The 24849-nt window shown below is 52.9% G+C and overlaps 11 protein-coding genes across 11 annotated transcripts; 5 read left to right on the top strand and 6 right to left on the bottom strand.

The window, feature by feature from the left end:
* Window positions 1-822: 822 nt before the first annotated feature.
* Z520_00669 (uncharacterized protein) lies at window positions 823-2578 on the bottom strand (the record flags this gene model as incomplete). Its single annotated transcript, XM_016771189.1, has 2 exons — window positions 823-2267; window positions 2413-2578. 2 exons carry the CDS (start codon window positions 2576-2578, stop codon window positions 823-825), a joined length of 1611 nt encoding a protein of 536 aa, XP_016638099.1.
* A 1294-nt stretch (window positions 2579-3872) lies between these two features.
* Z520_00670 (uncharacterized protein) lies at window positions 3873-5487 on the top strand (the record flags this gene model as incomplete). Its single annotated transcript, XM_016771190.1, has 2 exons — window positions 3873-4275; window positions 4328-5487. The coding sequence occupies 2 exons, from the start codon at window positions 3873-3875 to the stop codon at window positions 5485-5487; spliced, it is 1563 nt and encodes a 520-aa protein (XP_016638100.1).
* A 562-nt stretch (window positions 5488-6049) lies between these two features.
* On the bottom strand, window positions 6050-7868 carry Z520_00671 (uncharacterized protein; the record flags this gene model as incomplete). Its single annotated transcript, XM_016771191.1, has 2 exons — window positions 6050-7637; window positions 7693-7868. The coding sequence occupies 2 exons, from the start codon at window positions 7866-7868 to the stop codon at window positions 6050-6052; spliced, it is 1764 nt and encodes a 587-aa protein (XP_016638101.1).
* A 413-nt stretch (window positions 7869-8281) lies between these two features.
* On the bottom strand, window positions 8282-9067 carry Z520_00672 (uncharacterized protein; the record flags this gene model as incomplete). The annotated part of the gene is made up of 1 exon (XM_016771192.1): window positions 8282-9067. One exon carries the CDS (start codon window positions 9065-9067, stop codon window positions 8282-8284), a length of 786 nt encoding a protein of 261 aa, XP_016638102.1.
* Window positions 9068-9633: 566 nt separating this feature from the next.
* Z520_00673 (uncharacterized protein) lies at window positions 9634-9945 on the top strand (the record flags this gene model as incomplete). Its single annotated transcript, XM_016771193.1, has 2 exons — window positions 9634-9645; window positions 9700-9945. The coding sequence occupies 2 exons, from the start codon at window positions 9634-9636 to the stop codon at window positions 9943-9945; spliced, it is 258 nt and encodes an 85-aa protein (XP_016638103.1).
* Window positions 9946-11525: 1580 nt separating this feature from the next.
* Window positions 11526-12506, top strand: Z520_00674 (uncharacterized protein; the record flags this gene model as incomplete). Its single annotated transcript, XM_016771194.1, has 1 exon — window positions 11526-12506. One exon carries the CDS (start codon window positions 11526-11528, stop codon window positions 12504-12506), a length of 981 nt encoding a protein of 326 aa, XP_016638104.1.
* Window positions 12507-13461: 955 nt separating this feature from the next.
* Window positions 13462-14862, bottom strand: Z520_00675 (uncharacterized protein; the record flags this gene model as incomplete). Its single annotated transcript, XM_016771195.1, has 7 exons — window positions 13462-13681; window positions 13732-13886; window positions 13931-14104; window positions 14149-14265; window positions 14313-14425; window positions 14495-14669; window positions 14716-14862. The coding sequence occupies 7 exons, from the start codon at window positions 14860-14862 to the stop codon at window positions 13462-13464; spliced, it is 1101 nt and encodes a 366-aa protein (XP_016638105.1).
* A 320-nt stretch (window positions 14863-15182) lies between these two features.
* On the top strand, window positions 15183-17783 carry Z520_00676 (uncharacterized protein; the record flags this gene model as incomplete). Its single annotated transcript, XM_016771196.1, has 3 exons — window positions 15183-15327; window positions 15374-17472; window positions 17535-17783. The coding sequence occupies 3 exons, from the start codon at window positions 15183-15185 to the stop codon at window positions 17781-17783; spliced, it is 2493 nt and encodes an 830-aa protein (XP_016638106.1).
* A 50-nt stretch (window positions 17784-17833) lies between these two features.
* On the bottom strand, window positions 17834-18513 carry Z520_00677 (uncharacterized protein; the record flags this gene model as incomplete). The annotated part of the gene is made up of 2 exons (XM_016771197.1): window positions 17834-18399; window positions 18477-18513. The coding sequence occupies 2 exons, from the start codon at window positions 18511-18513 to the stop codon at window positions 17834-17836; spliced, it is 603 nt and encodes a 200-aa protein (XP_016638107.1).
* A 750-nt stretch (window positions 18514-19263) lies between these two features.
* Z520_00678 (uncharacterized protein) lies at window positions 19264-22076 on the top strand (the record flags this gene model as incomplete). Its single annotated transcript, XM_016771198.1, has 2 exons — window positions 19264-19428; window positions 19482-22076. The coding sequence occupies 2 exons, from the start codon at window positions 19264-19266 to the stop codon at window positions 22074-22076; spliced, it is 2760 nt and encodes a 919-aa protein (XP_016638108.1).
* Window positions 22077-22603: 527 nt separating this feature from the next.
* Window positions 22604-24501, bottom strand: Z520_00679 (uncharacterized protein; the record flags this gene model as incomplete). The annotated part of the gene is made up of 3 exons (XM_016771199.1): window positions 22604-23320; window positions 23370-23466; window positions 23519-24501. The coding sequence occupies 3 exons, from the start codon at window positions 24499-24501 to the stop codon at window positions 22604-22606; spliced, it is 1797 nt and encodes a 598-aa protein (XP_016638109.1).
* Between the last annotated feature and the right edge of the window lie 348 nt (window positions 24502-24849).

Below are 24849 nucleotides of genomic sequence, written 5' to 3' on the forward strand. Positions count from 1 at the left end.
GTTGGTGATATCGGAGCTTCAGGCGGAGGGGGGGGGCCGTATGGTTCGCGCTCCCAGTTGTGTTGTTGCTTGGATTTTTCTTCACACTCTCTTAAATGTATATATATCCGGGAGGAGATCCGAGCTGCGTGATATCTGGTATATCTGGCAGTTCCAATAACAAGGAAAACAGAATCTTGCGCCGACCGCTCACAGAACGACACGTCTATGGGGAGATAGCTGCCTAAATTAATTACAAGAGTTCAAGGAGGAAGAAATGGGATGTTGGCCTCTTGTTAAGCGCCCACGTGAACCCATCGCCGCTTTTAACAGCGAAGCCTCGCGTGACGGTCCCAACTTGGAGAAGTCTTCCTCTCTTTACATCTATATACACTCCTCTGGTATTGGCGTGTCAAAGGCCCAGGCGGCAAGGACATTTGTCTATCTCTATCATCGGCCCATCATCCAAGTAGAGAACCAATGTCTTCGGGCCGAAAGGTCCGAGGTCACCTCGGCATCAATCAAATCTACCTCTATTTGGAATGTCTTTGTGAATAGTGCTTGCGTGAAGAGATTGCTGTTCTGTGAAACGGGCAGATGCTTCAATGCTGTTGTAACATTCAGCCTTGTCTTCTGAGGCGTGGAGTATGCGCGGCAATACCTAGCTGTGGCTTAACCAAGACGCTTTCTGTGAGCTAATGCGAGGCTGCGCAGCTAGGGTCGAGACGACAGATGCATCCTCAAATCTTGACATCTCTGCTTGGTCCGTCTTGCATGTGGTGGGTCCCGAGATATAAACGGACAGTGACGTTGATTCACCAGTTGATCCCGATGTTGTGATATTCAGCTCTGATCCTTGCTGACATCTTCCAACATGATTTGTGCACAGTGATTGTTGCTCAAAGCAGCAATGGCACTTTGAGTGATCGCCGTTTCCAAACTGGTACTGTTCTTCTCCACCAGGACAGTTGCGATCTGCCAGAATTCGAGGGGAATAGTCTTCAGAAATCCGTAGCGCTCGCGCTGGGGAGCAGTCAATGTCGCGTTCTGGAAGTCCCAGGCTGCTTTCCACCTGCTCAGCGCCACTCTCATTCGTTCCATGGTTTGCCACTTCTTCGGTCTGTATGGAGAGAGCCATAAAATCTGAGCTAGCGCCAACATCGAGCTGCAAAGATGCAGTAGCGACAAGTGTTGCATGGAACTGTGCATCTTTTCATCCCACTCTTCCTGCAAAAGCGCGTCGCATATCTGCGAGAGCGATATCTTCTGAAGTCCATGCTCTTTTAACGAAAGCCGATAGCAATCCTGGACATTGTCGGCAAAGAAAGCATCAACCGAGCCGGGCATCCCGATGTTCATCTCTTCCGCAAATAACCGGGGAGTCATATTGTACAGGACCGTGAAGCTGGCATCAAGATGAAAAATACCACATGCAAGACGAATTCTGGATTCATAAGCGGCAAACTGAGTCCACTGAAACTTTTCTGGTGGTGGTGGCTCAGCTTCGAAGAACGGGTTTCGAGTCTCCAGTAGACCTATGGCTCGAACAGCAGTTATAATGTCTTCAAAGAGTGATTTTCGAGCATCTCTCCGTTTAGCGGGAGACCCTTCCCGGATTTGAACTTGTGTGATGAAAAAAGCAGCTTCGAGCGCTTGCAAGGTTTCAACTTCGTCCAGTCCCCGTACTGCGTCAGGCCCCTGGAGCAGCTTTTTGAAAACCGGGTTGCTGAAAGCATATTCCACCACCAGGCCAAGAATGTCCCTTGCCAGCTCCATGTCAGTTGGCGAAGAGGAGAACAGAGCTCCCGTGAGGACCAATACCGTGAGTAAGAATGGTGATGTCGCAGCGAGTTGGAAAGTCCCCGGATGGAGAATCGGGCTATGTGGACAGTAATCTCGAAAATAATGACCGACAAATCGTTCGACGTTAGCCCTCGAAAACAGCTTCGCTGCCTTTGCAAGTCGATCGTTGGGCGCGCTTTCAGGATGTCCATGCGGAAGGGAGAGAGTGAATCCGGTCAAGCAGTCCAATAAGCAGTTGAAAGGGCCAACAGGACTGGCAAACGGGCCCGAGTGGTCTGATATTGGCCACGTCGTAGACCAATTTGCAGTCTCGCCCGTAGCTTGGAAGACTTCTGAATCGGGAAACAGACATGACACGAAAAAGTCGTCGAGTCTATCACTATGATCCGGCGAGATGTACTCGTCGGTCACCAACTGTACAGTAGCAGCAGCGGTACCGAAATCGCTTGCGGCGGCATTATCGTTCGCATTCAGAGGCAAGGACACTAGGGGGTTGAGGTTAGAGACTCGCTTCACACCTTGCTTAGCGCAGACTCACCGCCTGCTCTTTCTTTTTCTGTGACGGGACCATAAGCATCCGCCATAGATGTGGTCGGATTCACGAAGTTGAGAAGAAATGATAATGAAAACTTGCTCCGCCCTTGCCGCGCATGATTTCTTGACCCTTCAGAGCTGTCGGCACTGGCAGAGTGACTTCTCGATCGTTGCTCATCCTGAGTCGGGAGCGAGGGAGGTTCACTTCCAAGCCGCGATTGCCGCTGTTCCGTGAGGCGTGTGTATGTGCATTCAAGGCCATAGGAGAGGCAAGTCTCGCATGGACAATCCAAATCACACCCGAGTTTTAAGCGCGCACATGAGTCGCATGCTCGTGTTTTCTTGCCTTTCTTCAGCTTCTCAGGTATCGGTTGCTCACCTCTGGAAGGGCAGTTGATATAATGTCGGCGAAGCACATCACTAAAGAGAGGTCAGCCAATGGGCAATGAGCACTCGACAACTGCTTCAACAAAAGACTAGCATAGCTGAAAAGGCGCTGCCTGAGAAGGATAGCCAAAAGTTCATCCACGGTGTTGAACAAGAGAGGCCTTGATCAGTCGGTGACTTCTGTCGCTCGAGATAAACAACTTTGGTAAACCACGGAGACATTGGGTATGTTGCAGTAAGAAGTGAACAGCAACACCAAAGATTTCCCAATCGATCGACTGATCAAAAGAGCACATCGTCTGTAGGGCACCGCGGCCGCCCATTCCCGCTAGTTTGGTGGCATGGGGATGCACTTACGATCTGCGGTAGGATTTGGAGCAGAAGCAGCACACCCATGAGCGTGGAGGCTCTGAGATATCAGTAAATTTGACAAAGACACGCGCCCGAGGGTTTAAGGCATTCCACAGCTTACCATGGGTGTTCATCTTTTCCAATATCTAGTAGCTTGATGGTACGATTGGATCGTCCCTGGGTTGCGCTAGGCGAATGCGTTCAGTTCCAGATAGAACGCGGTTAGCAACGAGCTACCTCCGCGGGCTTCCTTTCAACATCTCAGGGGCCGACTCTCTCCTTCTGAAAAGTTCTCTGAAAGGTCCATTCGAGAGGAGAAGCAACTTTTTGTTTCCGCTTATTGAATCCTTCGGCAGCCAGCATAGATCAGTGGCGAAAAATTGTGCTGTCTGACAAAGCAGCATTTCAACGCTTGCCTTAGCCACTTGCATACGGAGCACTGCTGACAGGAACGAGGACGAACGAAGTCCGTACCCCGAAAGGACTCATGTGGTCATACAAGTTTTCAGGAATTGAGGGTGTAGAATGCTTAAACACAGGACAAACAAGCTGCCTATGAGTAGCGGTAGACTTACCTAGGTAGGCACACAGGGTTCGCACCAAGCTGCATAATTAATTGCGCATGTCTGACAGAAAAGTCATCGGCAGTGTCCCGAGTGCTGATGCCTAAAGCGGCAAGTCACTGAAGCCCAGTTCCGAAAAGCACTCAACGCGTCCTCCAAAGGAGTCGCGTCTCGTCACGTCGACTTCTTTTCCGCCTACCACGATCCTGAGATCCCATTGTCGATATTCACCACCGAACTCCAAGGGATCCCAATATGGCGGAAGACTTCAAGAAGTATCTGGCGAGTGAGGTGCTGATTGAGCAGCGAACAATATCCTACCGCAACATCTCCCGAGTCTTCAAAGTGCACGTCAATGCAGCGAAATGCATGCTCTACGAGTTCTACGAATTTCAGAATGCGAAGAAGCCCCAGTCGGTCTACGCTACCTACTTGTTGTCTGGGATAAAGAAGAGACCGACACTTGCTGTGGCCACGAATGGGACCGCTAGAGGACACACGAACGACTATGATCCAGACGAACATATTCCTTCAAGCCCACCCCCCTTCACCAGTTCAATGCTTGAACCGAGCCAACAAAGTAGTCATGTCGGAGAAGAGGAGGCAAACCAAGTGCCCGTGCGAACCGTAACGTTGGTCAGAGAAGAGGCTTTGGAAGGTGTGCTGCAGACACTTCAATACCCGAGGTGACCGCTAACTGGTGCTGCTAGCGATGAAAGAAGACTACGAGACAATCACGTCCATACACATCTACAGCCTCTCTCCTGCGCGAATACAAGATCTTGTCGCGTTGACCGACATCAGCCGAGGTCTGTTCACAAATGGGCTTGAAGACGAAAATGGCAAGATCTATGGTATGATTCAGAACCCTGATGTCCGGCGACGCAAAGGCAGGAGACCGGGGATTCCAGGAGGGCCTGCATCGAAATCTCAACCTGTCAAAGAAGAGACGAAAAGGTCTTCGTTGAGCCACACAAAACCTACACCCAAAGGAGCATATTCTGCTCCGCCTGTTAAAACCGAAGAGTCCTCACGCCCCAGTTCTCGTGACAGTCCCTCAATCTCCAGTTCCACCAAACAGCCGCCGACCCTAAAACGAAATGGGTCCGACCTCTTCAGAGCCTTCGCCAAACACGGCCCGCGAAAATCGACACCCACGGCTGCTACTCCTCAGCCTAATAGCCCCGACCAGGACACAACCATGAACGACGCTGATGAAGGTGAATCCGAGGACGAAGCACTTTTCCTCGACACGGGGACACGAAAATCTGCCATCACCTCGAAGAAACGGACCAGCGACGCAAAGAAGGAACGTGAAGACAAGGCGGCGAAGCTGCGCAAGATGATGGAGTCAGACGATGAAGAGGAGGCGGCAGCCCCGAGTGTTGAAAAGGCAACAGGGCTGCAAACCGACGAACCTCCCGCAGCGAAGAAGGGCACGGACGCTGATGCAGATGCCGGCGCCGACACCGACGCAAAGGACGATGATGCGGCTGCTGAGCAAGTGGCGTGGTCGGAATCCGATAGCGAGAAGAAACAAGCATCAAAAGACAAGTCCGAGCAAGACGCAGCCACGGATGCCCCCAAGCGGCGCCGCCGAGGCAAGCGCAAAGTCATGCAGAAGCGGACGACCAAAGAAGACGGCTACCTCGTGACCAGGGAGGAAGCCGTGTGGGAGAGTTTCAGCGAGGACGAACCCGAACCCGCGCAGGCTGCTGTCAAGAAGGAGGCTGTTTCAGCAGCACCCAAGAGCACGCCCAAGACGACGCAAAGCCAGGGTCCTACTCCTCAGAGTCAGAAGCCTAGTGCGAAGAAGAAAGGCGGCGGCGGGGGCAACATTATGAGTTTCTTTGGCAAGAAAAATGCATAGTTGGGCGCACAAAACGACGCCTGGGTTAAAGATATGGCTGGTATGCTAGCTGATTTGGCTAAGCGAAGAAGGAGACCGGGGCCATGCATGAGTTACATGGCATGTGTGATACAAAGAGAACCTAGGTACCTGGCTAGCTACTACCTCCTATACCTTGGCTGCTTGGCTAGCCATTAGCATACCAGAACATGGGATTCTGTATGCGCTTTTCAACGCCCCGGGCTCGTCTTGTACAGACTGCTCTTGTCTACCTAGTACTTACTACATGGACCTCGATGGGGCGGATAGTGGCTCGTGCACAGCGAGACGTAGGTACAGTGAAGATATATGGCACTGCTGCTCTCTCTCTCTCCCCCTTCTAGAAATTCATTGATCAAGCGTCGCATCATAAGTGCATACGGCACAATTGCCTTGGTCTCGGGCTTAGGACGGAGATGTCTTTCACATCACATCACATCACATCACATCACATCTCATCTCATCTCATCTCATCTCATCTCATTCCATTCTGTTCTGTTCACGTTTCCGCTCTCGTCAAAAAATACAATGCCTATCTATGTCATCACACAGAATATTCCACCCACCCAACGCCGACACGATACCCCTTGGGAGGGCTCCCATCGTCGTCCTCCTTGAGGACAAGCGCGGGCTTGTGCTCGGCGAGCCACAGCACAGCCTGGGCAAAGACGCTGTTCGCCCAGGCGAACCAGCTGCGCGTCATACCCTCGCCGCCGCCTCCACGCTTGACACCGCGATTGACGTCGACGGACTCGTTGATCAGGCCAAGAACGCTGACGTTCTTGACTTTGTCCAGACACTCGAGGATCTCGGCGTCGGAGGTCGAGGTCATGGCCTGCACGATGACGGACATGGGCCAGGCGTTGCGCAGGCCGATGTGCGGGCCGCCTATGCCCTGGAATTTCCCACCGGAGAGATAGTACGGGTTCCCGCGCTGGGTGAGGATCATGCGGCGGGTGTTTTGGTAGATTTCGTCGTCGGCGTGGACGAAGCCCAGAAGAGGAAGAGCTAAAAGGGACGGGATGTTGGCGTCGTCCATGAGCAGATGCGAGCCGTAGCCGTCGACCTCGTAGGCGAAGACTTGGCCGAATTCCGGGTGCGTGACCACGGCGTGCTTGTAGATTCCATCCTTGATGGTCTCTGCGCGCGCGGCGAGGTCCTCTGCGACTTGGGCCATTTGCGTCGCTTGGGGTTCTCCTCCTCGTGAAGAAGAGGCCGCCGCGGCCGCGGATCTGAGCATCTTCGCCGCGCGAGACAGTTCGACCGACATCATTGCGTTGGCGGGGATGAGGAACCCAAAGATCGTAGCGTCGTCCGAGGGCCGAAACGCGGAACGAATCAAGCCCGTCCCATCGGCCAACGGGTTTCCTGTTCCTTCCAGGTTGAGTGTCTCGGTCCCGATGCGCGTGACGCGGTTGAATGTGTATTCATTTCGTTCGTACCATCCTGTTTGGGGGTTGAAGGTCGGTTGAGCCTGCGCGTCCAGGACCCGCAAAAGGGCGTCGAGCGCTTTGAACCACCGAGTCGTCAAAAACGCCGTGGAGCCCGTGGATGCGTGGTATTCGTTTGTCAACTTCAGAAACGCCGCCAGGCTGTCGAGCTCGTATTTGCATTCAAACACAACCGTGGGTTCGTAGGCCGGGTGGACAATATCGTCTTGGCCTGAATGAACGGGAGCCAGACGCGACGGGTCCGGGGGCTGGAATGCGTTGCAGTAAGGTGAAGATATCACAAATTCGGCCTGGGTGTTGATCGCTCCGAGGATGAGGTTCGATATGTCCGGGGCGGATTTGGCGAGGAGTTGATATTGAGCCAGTTGGTTCGTCGAGTCTCTCAGCCATTCCGCGTTGATGTCCCCCGTCACGATGAACGAGTGTGCGCCTTGCCATCTGTCCCTGTCCCGCAGTAACCGTGGCGGGGGAGCGTGTCTCTTTTCTCCATCCACGTGCCACAGCACCGTCGTGTCGAGGGTGTTTGGAAACGCGTTCTGAAAGATCTGCGCGAGATCGGCATCTTTGAATCGCGGGTAGAGGTCCATTATGACTTGCTCGACCGCGGGCGAGGAGAACTTGCGGCAGCTCGGGTGTGGTCTTTGGAACGGGAGTTGTAGAGGTCCATCGCTGAGAGGTTTGCTGCGCAGGAAAGTCAGCAATTCGATCTTCGAGCTTGAAACACCGATCCGCTTACTGTATATGACGAGCATAGTTCGCGTAGTCTGGACAAAGCCCAAAGAGGGACTCCTGCTGCTTCAGGACGTCGCTGTCGTATGGGAGATCACCGTCACCGCCGAAAAACGCATTGACACAAGATATTGGCAGCCATATCGGGAGGCTGACGATGGCTGTCCATTGACGGATATGCATGGTACAGGACAAGACACATCATTAAAGGGAGTGAGGATGAGCGTGCATCATTTCGTGAACATCTAGTATGGCGACAAAGCATCGGGAGATGGGGGGCAGCAACGAGATCGACGAGGCTGAAATATGATACGGTGAAGCATACGCAACTGCAATGACAAGGCTGTGAAGACCTGAAAATGAATCGTCAAATGGTACCTCGTAGGTATCCAAGCTTGATAGAGCCAGTGAGCTATTCAAGCACAACACAACATCGTTGAATGACTTGTATTTGGCGACTGCTACAGTCTCAAACAATCCCCCAAGCTGCTTCGCCACGCTTTGCTCTCAGTTCTCATCCTCGTGTTCTCTGTTACAGTGACAGCGCCGTCCTTCTTCAACTCTTGACATCGTCAATGTCATCCTCGCCGCCTCTCTCAATTGGCATCGTCCATCTGCTTTTGCCTTCGAGAGGCGGCGAGGAGTGGGCCGCAAGGGGACCCAATTCGTTGAGGCTTTTTATCTTCGTCATCCACCCTTGCCAAAAGCCTCCCCATGTACTCATTCCCTGCGGCGTCTATCCCATACCAGACGGGTTCTTCGTCTGGGGCCGCCCTCACGACCTTGAAGCCAGCTCGCCCCAGGCCGTCCTTCATGTGGCGCGCAAATTCGCCACGGTAAACGATTCCATGCCCACACGCGTCGCACTCAAATGCCCAGCCTTTTTCTCTGTGTGCGATGGTGATCGTGTGCTCAAGGTTGGCTGGGTGGCACCTGAGGAGAGAGTTCGTGCTTGCGCTTGGTTGCACTCCTGGATGTGGTGTGGCAGCAATCACAGGGCCGGGCTGTGTACCATGAAAGATCTGATTGCCATGAGCCATCGGGAGCGCTGCAGGCTGACCTGGAATGCTCGAATATGGAACAGAACTGAGTGCTGAACCCATAGTGTCATGTGTGTGGATGTTGACGCGGATATTGTCGAGCACAGCCGTATCCATGAGTCCTTGTAGATTGTACATGTCGTGCAGCGTCAGGATTAGGCGTTGCGATTGTAGGTTCTGACTGGTGCCGTAATAACTGAAGACAAAGTTATGAAGTGCGCCACGTTCGAAGGGCGTGAGGGCGGCGGGTGTGTGATGTGAAATGAAGTCCTGGACGCCACATCGAAAAGCCTCGTCTCTTGCCACAATTTCGAAAAAGACTGGATCCACGTAGTCGGACATTTTGGCTGCTAAGTGGTGAAGGCAATGAAGTGGAGGTTCTGGGGAACTGGGAAGGCTGTTCTGGACGTATCTTCTCGGTGGCAGGAGTTGTGATACAGGAAGCTTCGAAAGGAGAAGTCTGCTGTGTATGAATGTAGACCGCGAGAATCGTTTCGAGGAGAAGAAAAAAGTCGCAGCTTTCACTAATTTAAAGTGGTAACAAGTCTAGGGAGTAGCATGCCTGTCATTTTTGCGCGCAGTGCATAAATAACTGTGAACACCTGGCTGCCCTATCGCGATTTTCAGCTAATTGCACAAAGGAACCATTGTGCAAAAGCTGTGATGTCGAGCGGTGAAGCGAGACTAGGCCTGCATCTTTGGTCCCCTGGCCGCACGACAACGTGGACCTCTGCACCGACTGGCTTGCGCCGCAGCGTTAAAGGCACCGTCAACCGCCACGGTGATAAGGAAGCAGAGAGCATAGTGTTGGTTGCTCAATCTTCTTGCTTTCGAGCTGTTGTTTCTCGGTCGCAAGCTGTTTCATTTCCCGTGCATGTCCACAGGTCTTGCCCTCGAGTATTTAAACCATGGGAGCCTTGGTAAGTGTGCGTGTTTAAGGTCTTCTCTGTCCTTTGCTAAGAACTCTTTGGCAGAAGCAATCTTCATGGCGTCTCAGAGATTTGTTCCTGGAGCTCCTTATTCTCCGTCTCCAACCTCAGTCTCAGTTTCTCGAGTTGATCCTTGGCCTTCGAAAGTCTCTGGAGATCCGGCGCTTGGGCGCGGTTCTCAAGCACACTATATGGCAAATTGATCAGGAGTTCTTCACGGATCGCCACAACACCATGGTTGGGGATGCACTTGACGTTTTCTTGGTTTTAGCCGCATGGCCTGCACCGTGAGAGCCCTGGAGTCCTGGTCTCTGCAACCGGAGAGCCCATGACAGGGTTCCTTTTACATCTGAACTGGGACTGGTCATCGCAACAACAAGCCTGGCGCAGTCGACGGAAATTTATTGGGTCCAGTGTCGAGAAAAGTTGGGTGACCGATGTGCGACAATGCTGGCGTTCAATTAAATCGTTAGAATCCTGGAGTTCATTCTGGGTAGATCTTGGTTTTGCAAAGATCAAGATGCTTCTTTCAGCGGTTGGGTATCATGGTGCGGGTTTGGGCCATCAACACGGATCCTTTTGTTGTCCCAGCACTCAAGACAAATGAATTGCGAGCTCCAGCTGTGCTGTGGACAAAAGTTTGCCCGATCCGTGTGAAGACGACATAACCATATCGTGGGGATTTCACAGGAGAGGGCTTCCCCTGATACAGTCTTGTCACGAGTCAAATACTGCAGGCAATGTCTGCATTATGAGGAGGAATCTGAGCAGCATAGCGTCGTCAACTCGAAGAGGGAAGCCAAAGTCCAAGACATGAGGAGTCTGAGGGTCTGTGACGATGGTGGTCAATTCTTAAGTGTTGACTGTGAAGGAAGCAAGGAAGGTCCCTCCACGACAAAACAAATGCACACCTCGGCTAACTTTCCAGCCTGGGGAGTCACAAGAGAGCAGCGCGATCAGTCAAGCAATCAACCGCACTGCCTCGTACAAAGGCATAAATTCCCCGCGAGCCCCAGAAGAATACCTAAGGTAGTAACGACAGGAGCCCAGGAAGGGTGGAATGGATCTTCTTACAGGGAAAACGACAGCAGGATGAAAGTATTGGGGACAAGGCTCTGATCCCTTTTTCCCCGGAAGTAGCAATGGAATAAGGCTACCCCCTGATAATAGTGGTGGTAATAGTGGGCAAGGCTCGTCCTCCTCCTCCATCTGGTCCTTTGTCAGCCAGCATACGCCGTTGCAGGATCCCCGCAAGGGGAGGAAGTTTGTAAATCCGGAGGAACGGAGCATAGAGTCCGTACCTCGGGCACTGGTGTTCGCCCGGCCCTCAATCCGCGGAGCAATCCTCCCCCGGTGCATAAAGATGGACGACGAGATGTGCTTGACTCGTAGACGACATGCATAAAAGGTGAAATAGTTTTAGGGTACAAGTATTGGCGCGATCCTTCTGGACCTCAACTGCAATCGTCGTCCAATCCGGCCACGCCGTTTCCGAGCTGTGTGACTTAAAACTCCTACTGAGAAAAAGAAACGACCGGGTCAAAGTCCAGTGGCCGAGGCTACGGACGGACCAAGGTTGAAAGTTCCCGAACCGGCCAATCCCCATTCATTTCTCCAGATAAAGTACTGAATGTTCACGATCCATTGTCAGCCCCTCTAGATACGAGACGAGATAGATTTCTTGCAGATTACAAGGGACCATATATCATCCGTGATCGGATCACAAACGGGGTCAACAGCGGACGTCCACTTTGTTTCCCCCCGCATATCTAACCAGAAGTAAGATATCAGTCATTTTGAGATCCTTGCTGTGTAGGGGGAAAAAGGTTGAGACAGATCAGTCAGAGACACAGGCGGGAATTACAACAAACATGCCTCTCAAGTACGACCCCGAATATTTCAAGGCCTTTGAGCCCCTAATCCCCATGCTTGCCGCCCGGCCGAAGCCAGCCGTGCACGACATCGAAGCTCGCCGTCAAAGCATGGAGGCGGCCATTACGCTGTTCAAGGATGCCATGCCCGCAGCCCCCGACGTGGAGCGGCAGGAACACAGCATCACCACACCCGCAGGCGTGACGTTGCCCGTGTTCAGCTTCTTCAAGAAAGGGACGTCTACGTCGTCCGAGACGACGCCCGGCCCGGCCATCCTGCACTGCCATGGCGGCGGCATGATCTTAGGCTCGGTGAGAATGTCATCCCAGGGGATCGCCTGGGAAGTCCAGCAGACGGGCGTGCCGATCTTCAGCGTCGAGTACCGCGTGGCCCCGGAGTCGTCGGGCACGAATCTGGTCGAGGACTGCTACGCCGGCCTGGTCTGGCTGTCGCAGAACGCCGCCTCCTTCAACGTCGACCCTGCCCGCATTGCCGTCTTTGGAGAATCCGCGGGCGGAGGCATCGCCGCAGGCGTGGCCCTCATGGCGCGCGACAGGAACCTCTCCCCGCCCCTCGCAAAGCAGATCCTCATCTACCCCATGCTCGACGACCGCAATTGCATCCCCAACGCGCGCCTCGAGCCGTTCGCGTTCTGGAAAGTCGAGGACAACATCACCGGCTGGACCGCGCTTCTGGGCGCCGACAAGGCAGGCAAACCCGACGCCGACGTCCCCTACTACTGCGCCCCCGCCCGCGCCAAGTCTCTCGCGGATCTACCGCCCACGTACATCGACACAGGCGGCTTGGATATCTTCCGTGACGAGGACATTGAGTACGCCAGGAGGCTCGCGCTGGAGGATATCGAGGTGGAATTCCATCTATACCCGGGCGTGCCCCATGCCTTTGAGATCTTTGCGCCAAATGCAACCGTGACGAAACGAGCATTTGAACACAGGTTTAAGAGCATGATGAGCTTTTGATTCGTCCTGCTGCACGGTGTGGTGATTGTGGCGATGAGGGCTCCATCAGAAGGTTCAAAAGTACTTTGATGACAAACCATGGCACGGGGACTCGGCGAGCATATCTACACAGCACTCATATGGACAGACTTTGGGCAGGTGCTACGATAGATAGGGGCACAGAACAGCTGAAAGAGCACATCCAGCTATGAGATAGTACTATGTGCATCCACCCTTTTTATTTGCCGAAGCGATGCGTCGAAGAGAGGCGTGCACAGAGAACCTAGCAGCCACGGAAGCACAGAGATCTCCTCGTGATCTGCGTCCTGTTTCGAGATCCTACTCACATTCGTCCCTTTCCCTCGTCCGTCTGCATATGAATAACCGTCGATTGTACCATTGCCTTCCTAGTAAACAACATTGAGCCAGATATGGTCTTTGTTCACTGGCGTTGGCAATCTCCTGAATCGAGCATCATGGAAGTCTTTATCCATGGATACTCGCTGCCACGTTGACTCTTTGGGACCTTAGCTGGTCCTTCCATCTGAGTGAACGTTCTTACAACTTCACGCATCGTATTATCTGATGTTTGCTTTTTTATGAGCTGTCTGGACCCAATGGATCTGGGAGTTGCGGTCCCTGAATCTTCTGAGCATGAATAGCTTCAGGGTGTTTGAGTAGACAAGGCATCTGCTGCTCGAATGAATGGATCGAGGACGGTATGGGGTTGTCCACTAAGATGAATCAAACAACAATCTGCATGAAAGCCAGGTTCGTAGTACAAGTGAGATACCCGGCTGCGATCATAGACAGTGGATCAGATGATGAGGGAGAGGAATCAAAATTCCCCAGCAAGGTGCACTGGACTGTCAGCCAAAGCATCAATAAATCTGGCCAGAGACATAGCACTCACCAACTTGTGTTTGCTCCAGGCGACGCTTTCATCAGTATGTTCTAAGCTGCCTCAGCACGTTTTTCATGTCGGGCATTCAACTGTATCGAGAACATTCTGGATAACTTTATCTGGATCTAAGCCGTCCAAGAGGTCTCGTGCAGACGCTAAGTCAGTCCCATACTGAGTGCTCCGTTCGCGACCGGGAGTGGCCATAATGATTCGATGAGGGTATATCTTCTTCGCCGCCAGGGCGACCAATGATGGTGTAACATAGTCAATTCCGTGGAAAGGAGCAAGGTATCTAGAAGCCAGATTAGGATGACATTCATGTTGCTTAGTCCAGGCACTGACTTTGCTAGGGCGAGGAAAAGCGTCGTTGCATACGGCGATATACCACCGTCAACACCCCGCTCCATCCGAAGGAATGCCACAACATCCTGTAAATACCTTCGAATTTCCGGAGTGATGGTCGCAGCCTGGCCTTGGGCACGAAGCTGTTCGATTAACTGAATATACAATTAGACACTCAAGAAGTAAGCGGGGCAAAAACTACCTTTGCGTCGATTCGGCGATTCGCAATCATTTGCTGCCGTCTCCTATTCGGAGAACGAGAATAGGAATAAGTGGAGTCGTGGTCTTCGGAATTGGCTGCGTCGTCTAGCTCTTCGAGATTTGGAAACCCATCTTCTGGAGAGTGGGAGTGGGACATAAATATTCGGTCGTTCTGCAAAGATGAGCTTATGCGAAGGAAGAATGGGTCGTACTTACAAGGTGTTTGTTCAATCGGATATGCTTAGAAGAGGCAGCAACAAGTGGAAGCAGCAGGAAAACCGTAGGTGCTGCATGTACGGTTGTTCGACTGAACATCCTCCGCCTCCTGACAAGCTACAGCTTGATCAGTACAAGAAGTGTGCTCAATGGAAAAGGCGTACCTCGAGAGCCTGGATCTGCACGTCTTCGGGCGCGAGGTTGAAGTCCTTGGCGATGATAACATTGACAACTCTCCTTGTGTCCAGTTTCTGGTGATCCACAAGGTTCGAAGATCCTGCGCCGAAATTCACAGAGGCAAGCTTTGAATGGAGCATGCCCGACTAAACAAGGTTAGACAAGTGACTAGATATGGAGTAGAAGCCGGTACGAACACCCTCCATATCAATGTCTGGCTCGTGAGTGATATCATCATATTCGTTGTTATCGTCATCCAAAACCGCAGCGCCAAAGGTCTCGATAGACTGTAAATCGTGTCGATCAAGGATGATATACGAGAGACTGAACATGTCTCTGGCAATCTGCACGAACATTAGTCGGGGTTGAGCACTTTGTAGTGAAGCCCACCAATGCAAGCTCGGACGCCAGATCATCCAGTAGATCATCCCTGGCCACCACCATACAAGGGTGCTGGGCAACGAGGCTGAGAAGGACAGCCAGCTCAAGGTCTGTAAGATCGTCAACATGGTCCAGGAACGCTTTTGCTGAATCCATGTTTGCCGGGGTCCGCAGAGCCTAGGTATGCAGTAGTATATGCATGTCGGCTTTTCAAAGCAGTCCTTGGAGTGACTACTATCTGACGAGGCTCCCTGTATGTCTGGCAATGGTGACACGAGGAAGATGTAGTGAGCGCGAGGAGGAGCAGGTTGAGGTTGACTCCAGAGCCTCGAAGGAAGGAAACTTGGCCGAGCCAAAGTCTCATATCATTGGCCAGCAACGGACAACAACTGGATGCCTCCATCTTCTTCCTCCGAGTCTCTCATCCATGCCATCAAGATCAGATCGCCTGTTATTCCCATGGACTGCCTGACCTCATGACAAGCAACAATCCCAGGGCTGGCTGGGAGATAGTTGGCGACCAGTTCTACCGAAAGGTGCCATTGTACGAGTCAATTTTTGACCAGGATCTCGAACTTGAGAACTACCTCGTAGCAGGTGCACCGTATGGTGGCGCGCTAGGTAACTCTCCATCACTACCTGGATTTTCCGGAGCTGACGGTTGTAGCGCTATGGCGAGACACGACCAAGATTGCACGGTATCGAACCGGTCAATCAACCAAGCCGACCATCGACATTTATTCCTCGTCCGGCAAGCTCATCAGCAACATCAACTGGGAGAAAGGCGTAATCAAAGGCCTCGGATGGTCGGACGATGAGAAGCTCTTGGTCGTAACCGAGGATGGCACTGTCCACTGCTACTTCGAGCTTCATGGCGACTTTCAACCCTTTTCGCTCGGACACGGTGCAGAGGAATTTGGTGTCGTCTCTTGCCGCTTTTGGTCGCACGGATTCGTCGCTCTGCTTTCCAACAACTCGTTGGTAGCTGTCTCATCGTTTGACGAACCCAGACCAAGACTGCTTGCTCAAGCACCGGAGGGAGAAGTGCACTCCTGGTCCCTCATTCCACCGGCATACACCCTGTCTCGGTCTGTCGAGGTACTACTCGCAATAGATAAGACAGTTTATGTCGTGGATGTCACCGAAGCCGAAGATCGAGGACTATCAGACGGCCCGTTCAAGCATGTCAGCGTCTCTCCTAACGGGCGATTTGCAGCATTGTTCACCGAGGACGGCAAAGTTTGGGTCGTCGGCAGTGACTTTCAAAACAAGTACAGCGAATACGACTCAAAAGCGAAGACTACGCCAAAGCAGATATATTGGTGTGGAAACGATTCAGTCATCCTGGCTTGGGAAGACGAGATCCACATGGTTGGTCCTAATGGTGCTGCCGTCAAATACTACTACGATGACCAGGTTCATGTCGTTCCCGATATTGACGGTGTCCGATTGATTACGAACGAGGCGTGTGAGTTCTTGCACAAGGTGCCCGATCCCCTAGAAGAAGTGTTCAAGCTGGGTTCGACATCGGCGGCCGCGGTACTTCTTGATTCAATCGAGCTGCTGGAGAAAAAGTCGCCCAAAGCCGACGAGAACATCCAGCGGATCAAACCGAATCTGCCAGATGCTGTCGAAACATGCATCCGGGCTGCGGGTCACGAGTTCAACCACAGTCTTCAGAAACAGCTGCTGCGTGCCGCTTCGTTTGGCAAGTCAGTGCTCGACCTGTACAGCAGCGACGAGTTCGTCGACATGTGCGAGGATCTGAGAGTGTTGAATGCCGTTCGAGACTACCGCATCGGCCTCTACATGACCTATGAACAATACGTCAGACTGACGCCGGAACGGTTGATAGCACGGCTGGTCCATCGACGAGAGTACCTCCTTGCGATCAAGTTGTCGGAGTTCCTGCATCTTCCTCCTAGCAAGATCTATGTGCATTGGGCTAGCCAGAAAGTCCGAGGGTCACCTGCAGATGACGATGCTGTTCGAGAGATTGTAGTGGAGCGATTGCGTGGCAAACATGGAATCTCCTTTGAAGCCATTGCACGGGCGGCCTACGACGAAGGACGAAGTCATCTTGCAACGACATTGTTAAATCATGAACCTAGAGCGGGGAAACAGGTTCCTTTACTACTCAACATGGAAGAGGACGAAATCGCACTCAATAAAGCAATTGAGTCTGGGGACACCGACTTGGTATTCTTCGTGTTGCTGGAATTGAAAAAGAAACTGCCGCTCGCAACTTTCCTCCGCACCATCAGCGACAAGCCCGTGGCGTCAGCACTCGTGGAGAGTTCAGCAAGAGCGTCCGACAAAGAACTGCTCAAGGACTTGTACTATCAGGATGACCGGCCCGTCGAGGGTTGTAATTTGTTGCTGGAAGAAGCCATGCAACAACCGCAGGTTCAGGCGGTGATCGACAAGCTCAAGCTGGCTGGCAGATTGCTCACTGATGCAAAGGATCCCACGGCTCAGTTCCACGCTAAATCGCTGACAGAGGCCGCACAGCTTCTCAAGATGCAGGAAGCCTTCGACAAGGACATCAACGACGGCAGCGGAAGCTACGTGGGATTGAGCATCAACGAGACCATGTTCCGCCTGATCCAATCGGGATACAGCAAGCGAGCGACCAAAGTCCAGGGCGACTTCCGGGTGCCGGAGAAGACATGGTGGTGGATTCGACTTCGGGCATTGACTGCAGCCCGTCTCTGGGGCGAGGTCGAGGAAATTGCTAAGAGCAAGAAGTCACCGATCGGGTGGGAGGTAAGTCTTCTACTTTGTCCCTCGAAGAGTTGTTGTGTCGCTGATCTGATTTCCTGCGTTAGCCCTTTTATAACGAAGTCCTCGGAGCAGGCAATACTCGCCTTGCCTCATCATTCATTCCAAAATGTACCAACCTCCAGCCTTCGGAGAGGATTGAGATGTGGGTCAAGTGTGGCATGGTCGTGAAGGCCGGGGAGGAGGCCGTAAAGGCCAAGGATGTGAATGCGCTCGAGTTGCTCCGGGACAAGGCCAGCGGCCAGCAATTGGTCGAAATTGAACGGATGCTCACGCATCTGCGGCCCAAGAAATAATGATACGGGCAGTGGTTGGACGACATCGTCAATGGGAAGGTTCTGTAGCGTTATGTTATTTTGTCGGCTTCATCCTCCTCTTCCTGCGTTGCAGTCGTCGGTGCTCGCGGTGCAGCCGCAGCGGGCGCTGTCCGGTCGACCACGACCAGCTTCGTCTTTGAGATGGTTGTCGCCGAGTTTTCAATATCCTTAACCCGGCCACCCTCGATGTCGACCTCTTCCATGTTATCCTCATCCTCCCACCCGTCCTCCTCCCCATTCTGCTCCGCATCATCACCAATCGCTGCCATTAATGTGACAAACTTGTTGTTCGTCCCGTTGACTTCCTCCCACATACCCTTCCTCTCGCGCCTCTTCTTCAATCGCTGCGACGCATCTTCAATCTTTCTCGCATGTTGATCCTGCACCATCTCTGCCCTGGCCAACCCTTTTTCATGTCTGCGCCGTTGCCCGCGGGAAAGAGGCTTTTGCTTTTTCTTTGCTTTGGTGATGCCGCTGTTTGGGCGGGCGGCCAGGATTGGCGTGGCGTCCGAAGCGCGCGGGGCGTCTCTGATGGATTTATCGACGTCGATGGAAGGGGAGGTGGCTCGCTTTGAGGCGCGGGATCTCGGGTTCGCTACGTACTTTTCGTGTGAGGATGATTGTGCGCGTGCGAGTCTGGGGATTGTGTACGAAAGGCTTAGAGCGGCTCACCTGTGGGATCCTTCTTGATCTTTGAAGTTTTCGCCATGTTCTACATGTACCTGAAGTCTTCGACGACTGCTTCTTCGGCGTAGTCTTCGCTGGGATTAGGTGTACTGGAATACGAGATCTATGTGTTGCGGTGCGTTCTTCAGTGCCCCACAACAATTTTTCTTTGCATGCCGCAGTTGAGCCGCGGGGAGCCAGATTGACCGACATTTGATCGCAGGATGACGCTATTGTACCATGTACTATTGTGCATACCTAGGTACCTGCCATCCGACAAACACAGCTTGTATTAATTAGAGAACATTATTAACTAAAGGGCGTTTGAGGGGACTCGTATAACGCGGTAGGGTTTGCTTGAATGGTCTTTCGTCTGAATGATTCCGTACAGGCCAGAGATCTGTCCTCGGCCCTAGCTGGCAAGGCTTCTCCTTGCCTTCTGGGACACCGCTTAAAGCATGGTTCCATACTCTCCATCCCTTAATTATGTTCGTAGTCATGGCTGATCTGTGTGAATAATCCGCGTTGTGCCCCAATCCCCCGTGAAGCAGAGCACGAGGGACAACGACTGGTTGGTCGATGCGGCAGCCAGAATAACCCGCGAGCCAGCGCCCACAACATCCACCAGCATGTGACGTAGCGCAGCCTCATCAGCATCAGGTTCTCCAACCTCAGCCTTCCTACTTACCTGGTCGATACATACACGCTTCCCACCTGCAATCCACTGCTTTCACAACGTTCCACTCCTGTCCATCCCATGTTGAGGCCATAGTTATCACCACAATCTCCCGCAATGGCCCCCGCGAGACCATTGAAGCGGCAAAAGACCAATCCCACTCCAGAATCGCGCTCAGAGTCATCGCCTCAAGAGCAGGCTCAGCAGGCTGCCAGCGTGCCTCTTCCCCCAGACACCCCTCCTGCCTCAAGCCCTTCGACCCCCAAACAAGATCAAAGATCGGTAATCAGGCTTCTTGGTCAACGGGATGTCCAGATTGCTGATAGACTGAACAGTCATGGCTCGCTCGAACCTGGCCGCGCAAGGCTCCTCCCCTAACCCAGACGCACCGCGAAAGCGTCTCTTCCGCCTCAACATCCTCCACGGCGGCCCCATCTTCCACCACGACTACAGCCACGGAGGTGCCTTTACCACCAAAAGAGAAGATAAGGTCCCAGAGATCGCCCTCTTTAGCAATGGCCCTGGGAAAATCCACATCGAACCGCTCCCTTCCTATAGATGCCACTACCACTCTCGTCAATGCCACTCCAGAAGCTGCCACCTCATCAGGTAAAAAGGACTCACAGATAGAGTTGCCCTCTAAGACCAGGGACGCCGGAAATGCATCCAAGCCTGCTGCAAATGGCCAACAGAGACCGGAGAAGACGGATACCAGTCCTGTTCAGCAAGAGGTAGTTACCGAGCCAACACCGGAGATCTCGCAACCCCCTGCAAATCCGCAGCAGGCACAAGAGTCACAAAGCATGTGGATGAGCTGGTTAGGCAGAAGAGACGGCAATGCAGCAAAACCCGCCGAAACACAACCACCACCTCCCAAGCCCGTGACAGAGTCCAGTATCCCTCCTGCAGTCGATACAGATACGAATTCCATTAAATCCCCGCAGCAAGTGCAAGAGCAATCGAATTCCCCTGCGGCTACCAACAACAAACGAAGTTGGTATCAAATGTGGAGCAGCGGTGATCAACCCGGTAGTGGACCGACTAAGCAACCAGAGCCTCCGTCAGAGCCACCGCAGGCCAGCAATGTGCAAAGGGTCGAGACTACAGGATTGACGAAGGCGGGGACTGACAGCCTCGACATACCACCACCCAAAACGCCCAAGGCAAAGGAGGGCTCGCAAGCTTCTTCCCTTGAAACCTCCCCACCGCCACAACTTCCAGGCGACGGATCAAAGTCGGCAGGATGGGTATTTTGGTCTCGAGAAAAGAAGCGCCCTGCGTCTACTGCATCTGCAATATCAGGGACGGACCCTCATGTCGGGGAAATTGCGATATCAAACACACCATCTCAGGCTCGGCCTAAACGAGCCTCCATCAGCCTACAGGACGACAGTGCGAAACCCAAGGTAGTGCCATCGGCTCAAGAAGAGCAGTCAAAGAAGACAGCAGGAAAGAAAGCCCCCGAAGTCAAGCAGCAGCCGGCGACAGAGGAAAAGCGCATCCCCACAGCTCAGAAGAAGGCCATCCCTACGAAGGAGGAACCTCTGACTACCAAAGCCACATCATCCAATGCTACAGCCACTGCACGAGAACCTGCCAAAGCCCCCTCAACACCTCGGCCGGCGTCTCCCGTGCCGTCGAAGAAAGGACATGAGGACCCCAATCTGCTCCTTCCCCATCTCAATGACACTCTCACCTACGAAGAACAACCCTCACTTCTCCAGCAACTCGCGCGTCTCCTCTACTACACCAAGGAATCTGATCAACCGAGACAACTCTCTCTACTGAAGGAGCCACCTCGAATTAGAAACGCTTTAGCAATTGGTGTTCACGGCTATTTCCCAAGTCCCATGGTCCGATCAATTCTAGGTCAGCCCACGGGCACCAGCATCAAATTCGCCGAAAAGGCTGCCAAAAACATTCGCAGATACACCAAATCTCAAGGTTATGACTGCGAAGTCAAGACGGCAGCCTTGGAAGGTGAAGGACGAATTGCCGAACGTGTCGAGCTGTTGTGGAAACTCCTCCTGAACTGGATCGACGAGATCCGAAGGTCCGACTTCGTCATGATCGCAGCTCATTCCCAAGGCGTCCCTGTAGCGATGATGCTCGTGTCCAAACTGATCCATTTTGGCTGTCTCGCGCCAACTGCTCGCGTCGGCGTCTGCGCCATGGCAGGCGTGAATATGGGTCCTTTCCAGGACTACAAATCCCCCTGGATAACGGGTTCCGCGGGGGAATTGTTCGAATTCACAGACCCCAACTCCAAAGTTTCCAAAGACTACATGGCTGCTATCGCCGAATGCCTGAAATTCGGGGTGAAAGTCACCTTTGTGGGGAGCATCGACGATCAATTGGTGTCGATGGAATCCTCGATTTTTGCACCCTTGACGCACCCACACATCTACCGCGCGGTCTCGATCGACTCGAGAATCCACGCTCCCAACTTTCTGAGTAATCTTGTCGGGTTTGTATTGAAGTTGAGAAACGTGGGTGTGCCGGATCACGGACTCATCAGAGAACTCTCGACGCCTCTAGCGGGGTCGCTATACACGGGAGAAGGCCATTCGAGATTATACGAAGATGATGCCGTGTACCGTCTCGCCATCGCCTTTGCTCTGGAGACAACCTCCACCAAGGACGTTGCAATATCCAGCTCGAAGCGCCAGGCACTTCCCACCAGCAGTACCAGCGCCAGCGCCAGCGGTAGCGGCAGCGGTAGTGGGAGTAGCATCAGCGGTACGAACACGACGAATCCGTACATCCTGCCCTTCGCCATGCGCGGGATCCTCGAGGAGGATATTGTCAAGAAGGAACTGAGAGACGAGGCGAGACAGCTCCTCGAGCAGTTTGACGAGTGGGAACCGAAAACGAAGGTGTTGAAGGATGTCAAGTTCAGGCTCGAGGGCATTAGGAGCCAGTTGTACTAGAACAAGGAATCTAATCTACAATATAGAGGAGAATACAGGAGATGTTTCCTCGGGTGTAAATGTAATGCCCAGGACTCCAACCTGACCACCACCCACAAGCCGCCGCCGTACCGGTTTTGCAAGAAATATATCGGGGGAAAAGAGGGTATATCGCTCGATCTCTCTCCATCTCAACAACTTCTTACGCAGAGGACAGGGAAAAATATAATATCCGATATAAATCAATAGCTCGCATCCGTACACAATGCAGCATCTGCTGGAACTCAACGTGGACAACGACAAGTATACTTCGTCATGGATACTACAGATAACCCGCTCAAGAATAACGCTATCACCGAGTTTTTGAAAACACTGATCCCTGGCCCAGTGCGCGGGATCCGCCTCCTTGGTCCCGCCGATTCATGTTTGTGGTGTCATGACCCTGTCTTCATGTTCCATCGCAGATCCTGCACCATCACCTCCATGCTTCTACAACCTGCTTCTATAAGATTCTCCAGAAGCTGCATCAGACCCGGACTTCGACAGATTCAAGACGAACGATTTCCATCAGCAACATCCACCATTCCAGGTACCATTAGCTGTCTCGCATCGGACCTGCCAGCACTACCGTCAAAAACAAAGGGTCCTGCATCATTCCTGGGCGTTAATGGTCCTTCTGCAACAACGACTTGATCGGGATCCGGTGTTTGCGTGTGGGTACGTTGCTGTTCGAGCTGAACCTGCATCTCTTCCTCAACCGGTTGATCAGGCATGTCGATGTTACCGCTCATTGAAAGCTCGGATGAACGCGGGTTGGTGGCTTGCCTGCGGGCCAAAAGCCCCGACGTATTGGGAGTTGCCGGAGCATCAGTGGTTCGGGACTGAGATATAGTGACGGGAGGGTTTTCGGAGTCCATGTCCATTCGAGTGTCATCGCCATTTACGGTTGTAGTTGGCACGGTTGCATTGGCAGACTCTGGTTCGCCTGTTACTTGACCGTTGATATGGGCATCTGAGGCATGATTTGCTTCCAGCGTAGCATCGGCACTGGCCTCGGCGGTTTGGTTCTCTGGATCATCAGTATTTTCCATCCATTCGTCTATGTCGGATTGAGCAAGGTCGACATCGGCGGTCAGGTCTGAATAAGCTCTGCAATTTGGACATTGGAATTGCGGATAGACACTGTTTTTGCCTTCGAGTAGGGGTCGAATGCATTTATAATGCCAGACATGGGCGCATGGGGCGACAAACAACGCTTGACAAGGCTGCGAACGTTGTTAACAAGAGAGACTCGATGGGTCTCGAGGGGCCTACCAAGACAGAACCCAGACAAATCGAACATTCGCCACTGTTGGTGTCTGCAGAGGGCTGGTCCTTCGCGAGACTTTGCAGTTGCTGATGCCTGCTTTTGCTGTAAATTAAGTCAGTTTCTGCCAACGAGCTCTCAAGAAGATGTGCCTCACTTGAAATTATTTGGTTTCTTTTGCCAGGCACGGTTGCATTCAATGCGAATTTTGACGCAGCGAAAGATCATTTCCTCTCCGCCACGGAAGTCAATGCCTAACTGGACAATGTCGCCATCTTTGATCGGGAATAGTCTCGACTCGGTATTTGGTTGACTCAGCCTGATGTGGTTCAAAAAGGTACCAGAGGAAGATGCAACGTCCTTGATCTGCCATTGACCATCAAGAAAACTGAACTCGCAATGTTTTCGACTGACGACCTTTGACTTGAAGCCAACAGGAGCGTCAGAGGGTCCAGTAGGATTGGCCGCAGGGACCCCTTCCCGCTCAGAATAGCGACCGACTCTTATGATGGAGTGCTCGTTGGGTAAGGTCCGCGAGATTGGGGAGAAGTTCAGCGAAGGTCTCCCGTTCCTGATTTCCTGGTGAGGGAAGAAGCGAATAGTAGGTAAATGTTGCTTCGCTTCCCCTTCCTGTGTCTCTCCTTTTGTCCCCGAAGGAGTCTTGTTATTGCCTCTTGCTTGGGCAGGTCTCGGGACGGAATCTGACGCCTCTGCGGCTGAGGCATCGGCCTGAGGGTTATTGCTGGCAGTCCTCCTTGACGTGGATGACCGATGTCTCGCCATATCCTCCGGACTCGTGTGTTCCACTTGATCTGTAGGCGGTTCCTGCTCGACTCGGGGCGAGGGGCTCCTTGTCCCAACCTGACGCGGGTCTGAGGAGAGGAAGGTGGTAGGTTCGTTTGGGCGAGACGTGCTCCGTCGTCGACTCGTTACAGGATCTGGTCGATTGTCGTTGTAACTGAGTGACCTCTGGAAATAGTGTCTAGGCGAACGGGAGGGCTCGTTCGGGCTCGTTCCACCCGATGAACGATTGTGTGAAAGAGCACGCAGATAGCTCAAACCCCGGCGCCTTGCAGACGTGGTTCTGTTGACACTCGGTTCGGTAGCCGGGGGGGTAACAGCGGCGGACGGCGAGATCATGGGCAATAACGTGAAGGAGGAGTGCACGGGTTGAGGCTGGATTCCCAGACAGGGCCAAGGCAGGTGATTTGAGGGTAGGAACACTGCCCTACAGGAACAGGCGGCAACGGCGGCAGTAAGCAGCAACAGCCCAGTCTATCGCTCTTTCGTATCGAGACTCTCGATTGGCTTGAGGCAAGATGCGCCTTCGTTGAGGCGCGGGCTCGAGACTCAAAACTCCAGCAAAGGAAGCAGAGCAAAGGGCCAGGTAACTTTGGTCAATAGATGGTGGATAATATGATGTAGGATGCGCCCGCAATCCGACAGGCAGGGTCTGAGAGTGAGTGGAAAAGGCCACCGCAGGGAGGG

The sequence above is a fragment of the Fonsecaea multimorphosa genome (genome assembly GCF_000836435.1).
Source record: "Fonsecaea multimorphosa CBS 102226 unplaced genomic scaffold supercont1.1, whole genome shotgun sequence".
NCBI lineage: Eukaryota > Fungi > Ascomycota > Eurotiomycetes > Chaetothyriales > Herpotrichiellaceae > Fonsecaea > Fonsecaea multimorphosa.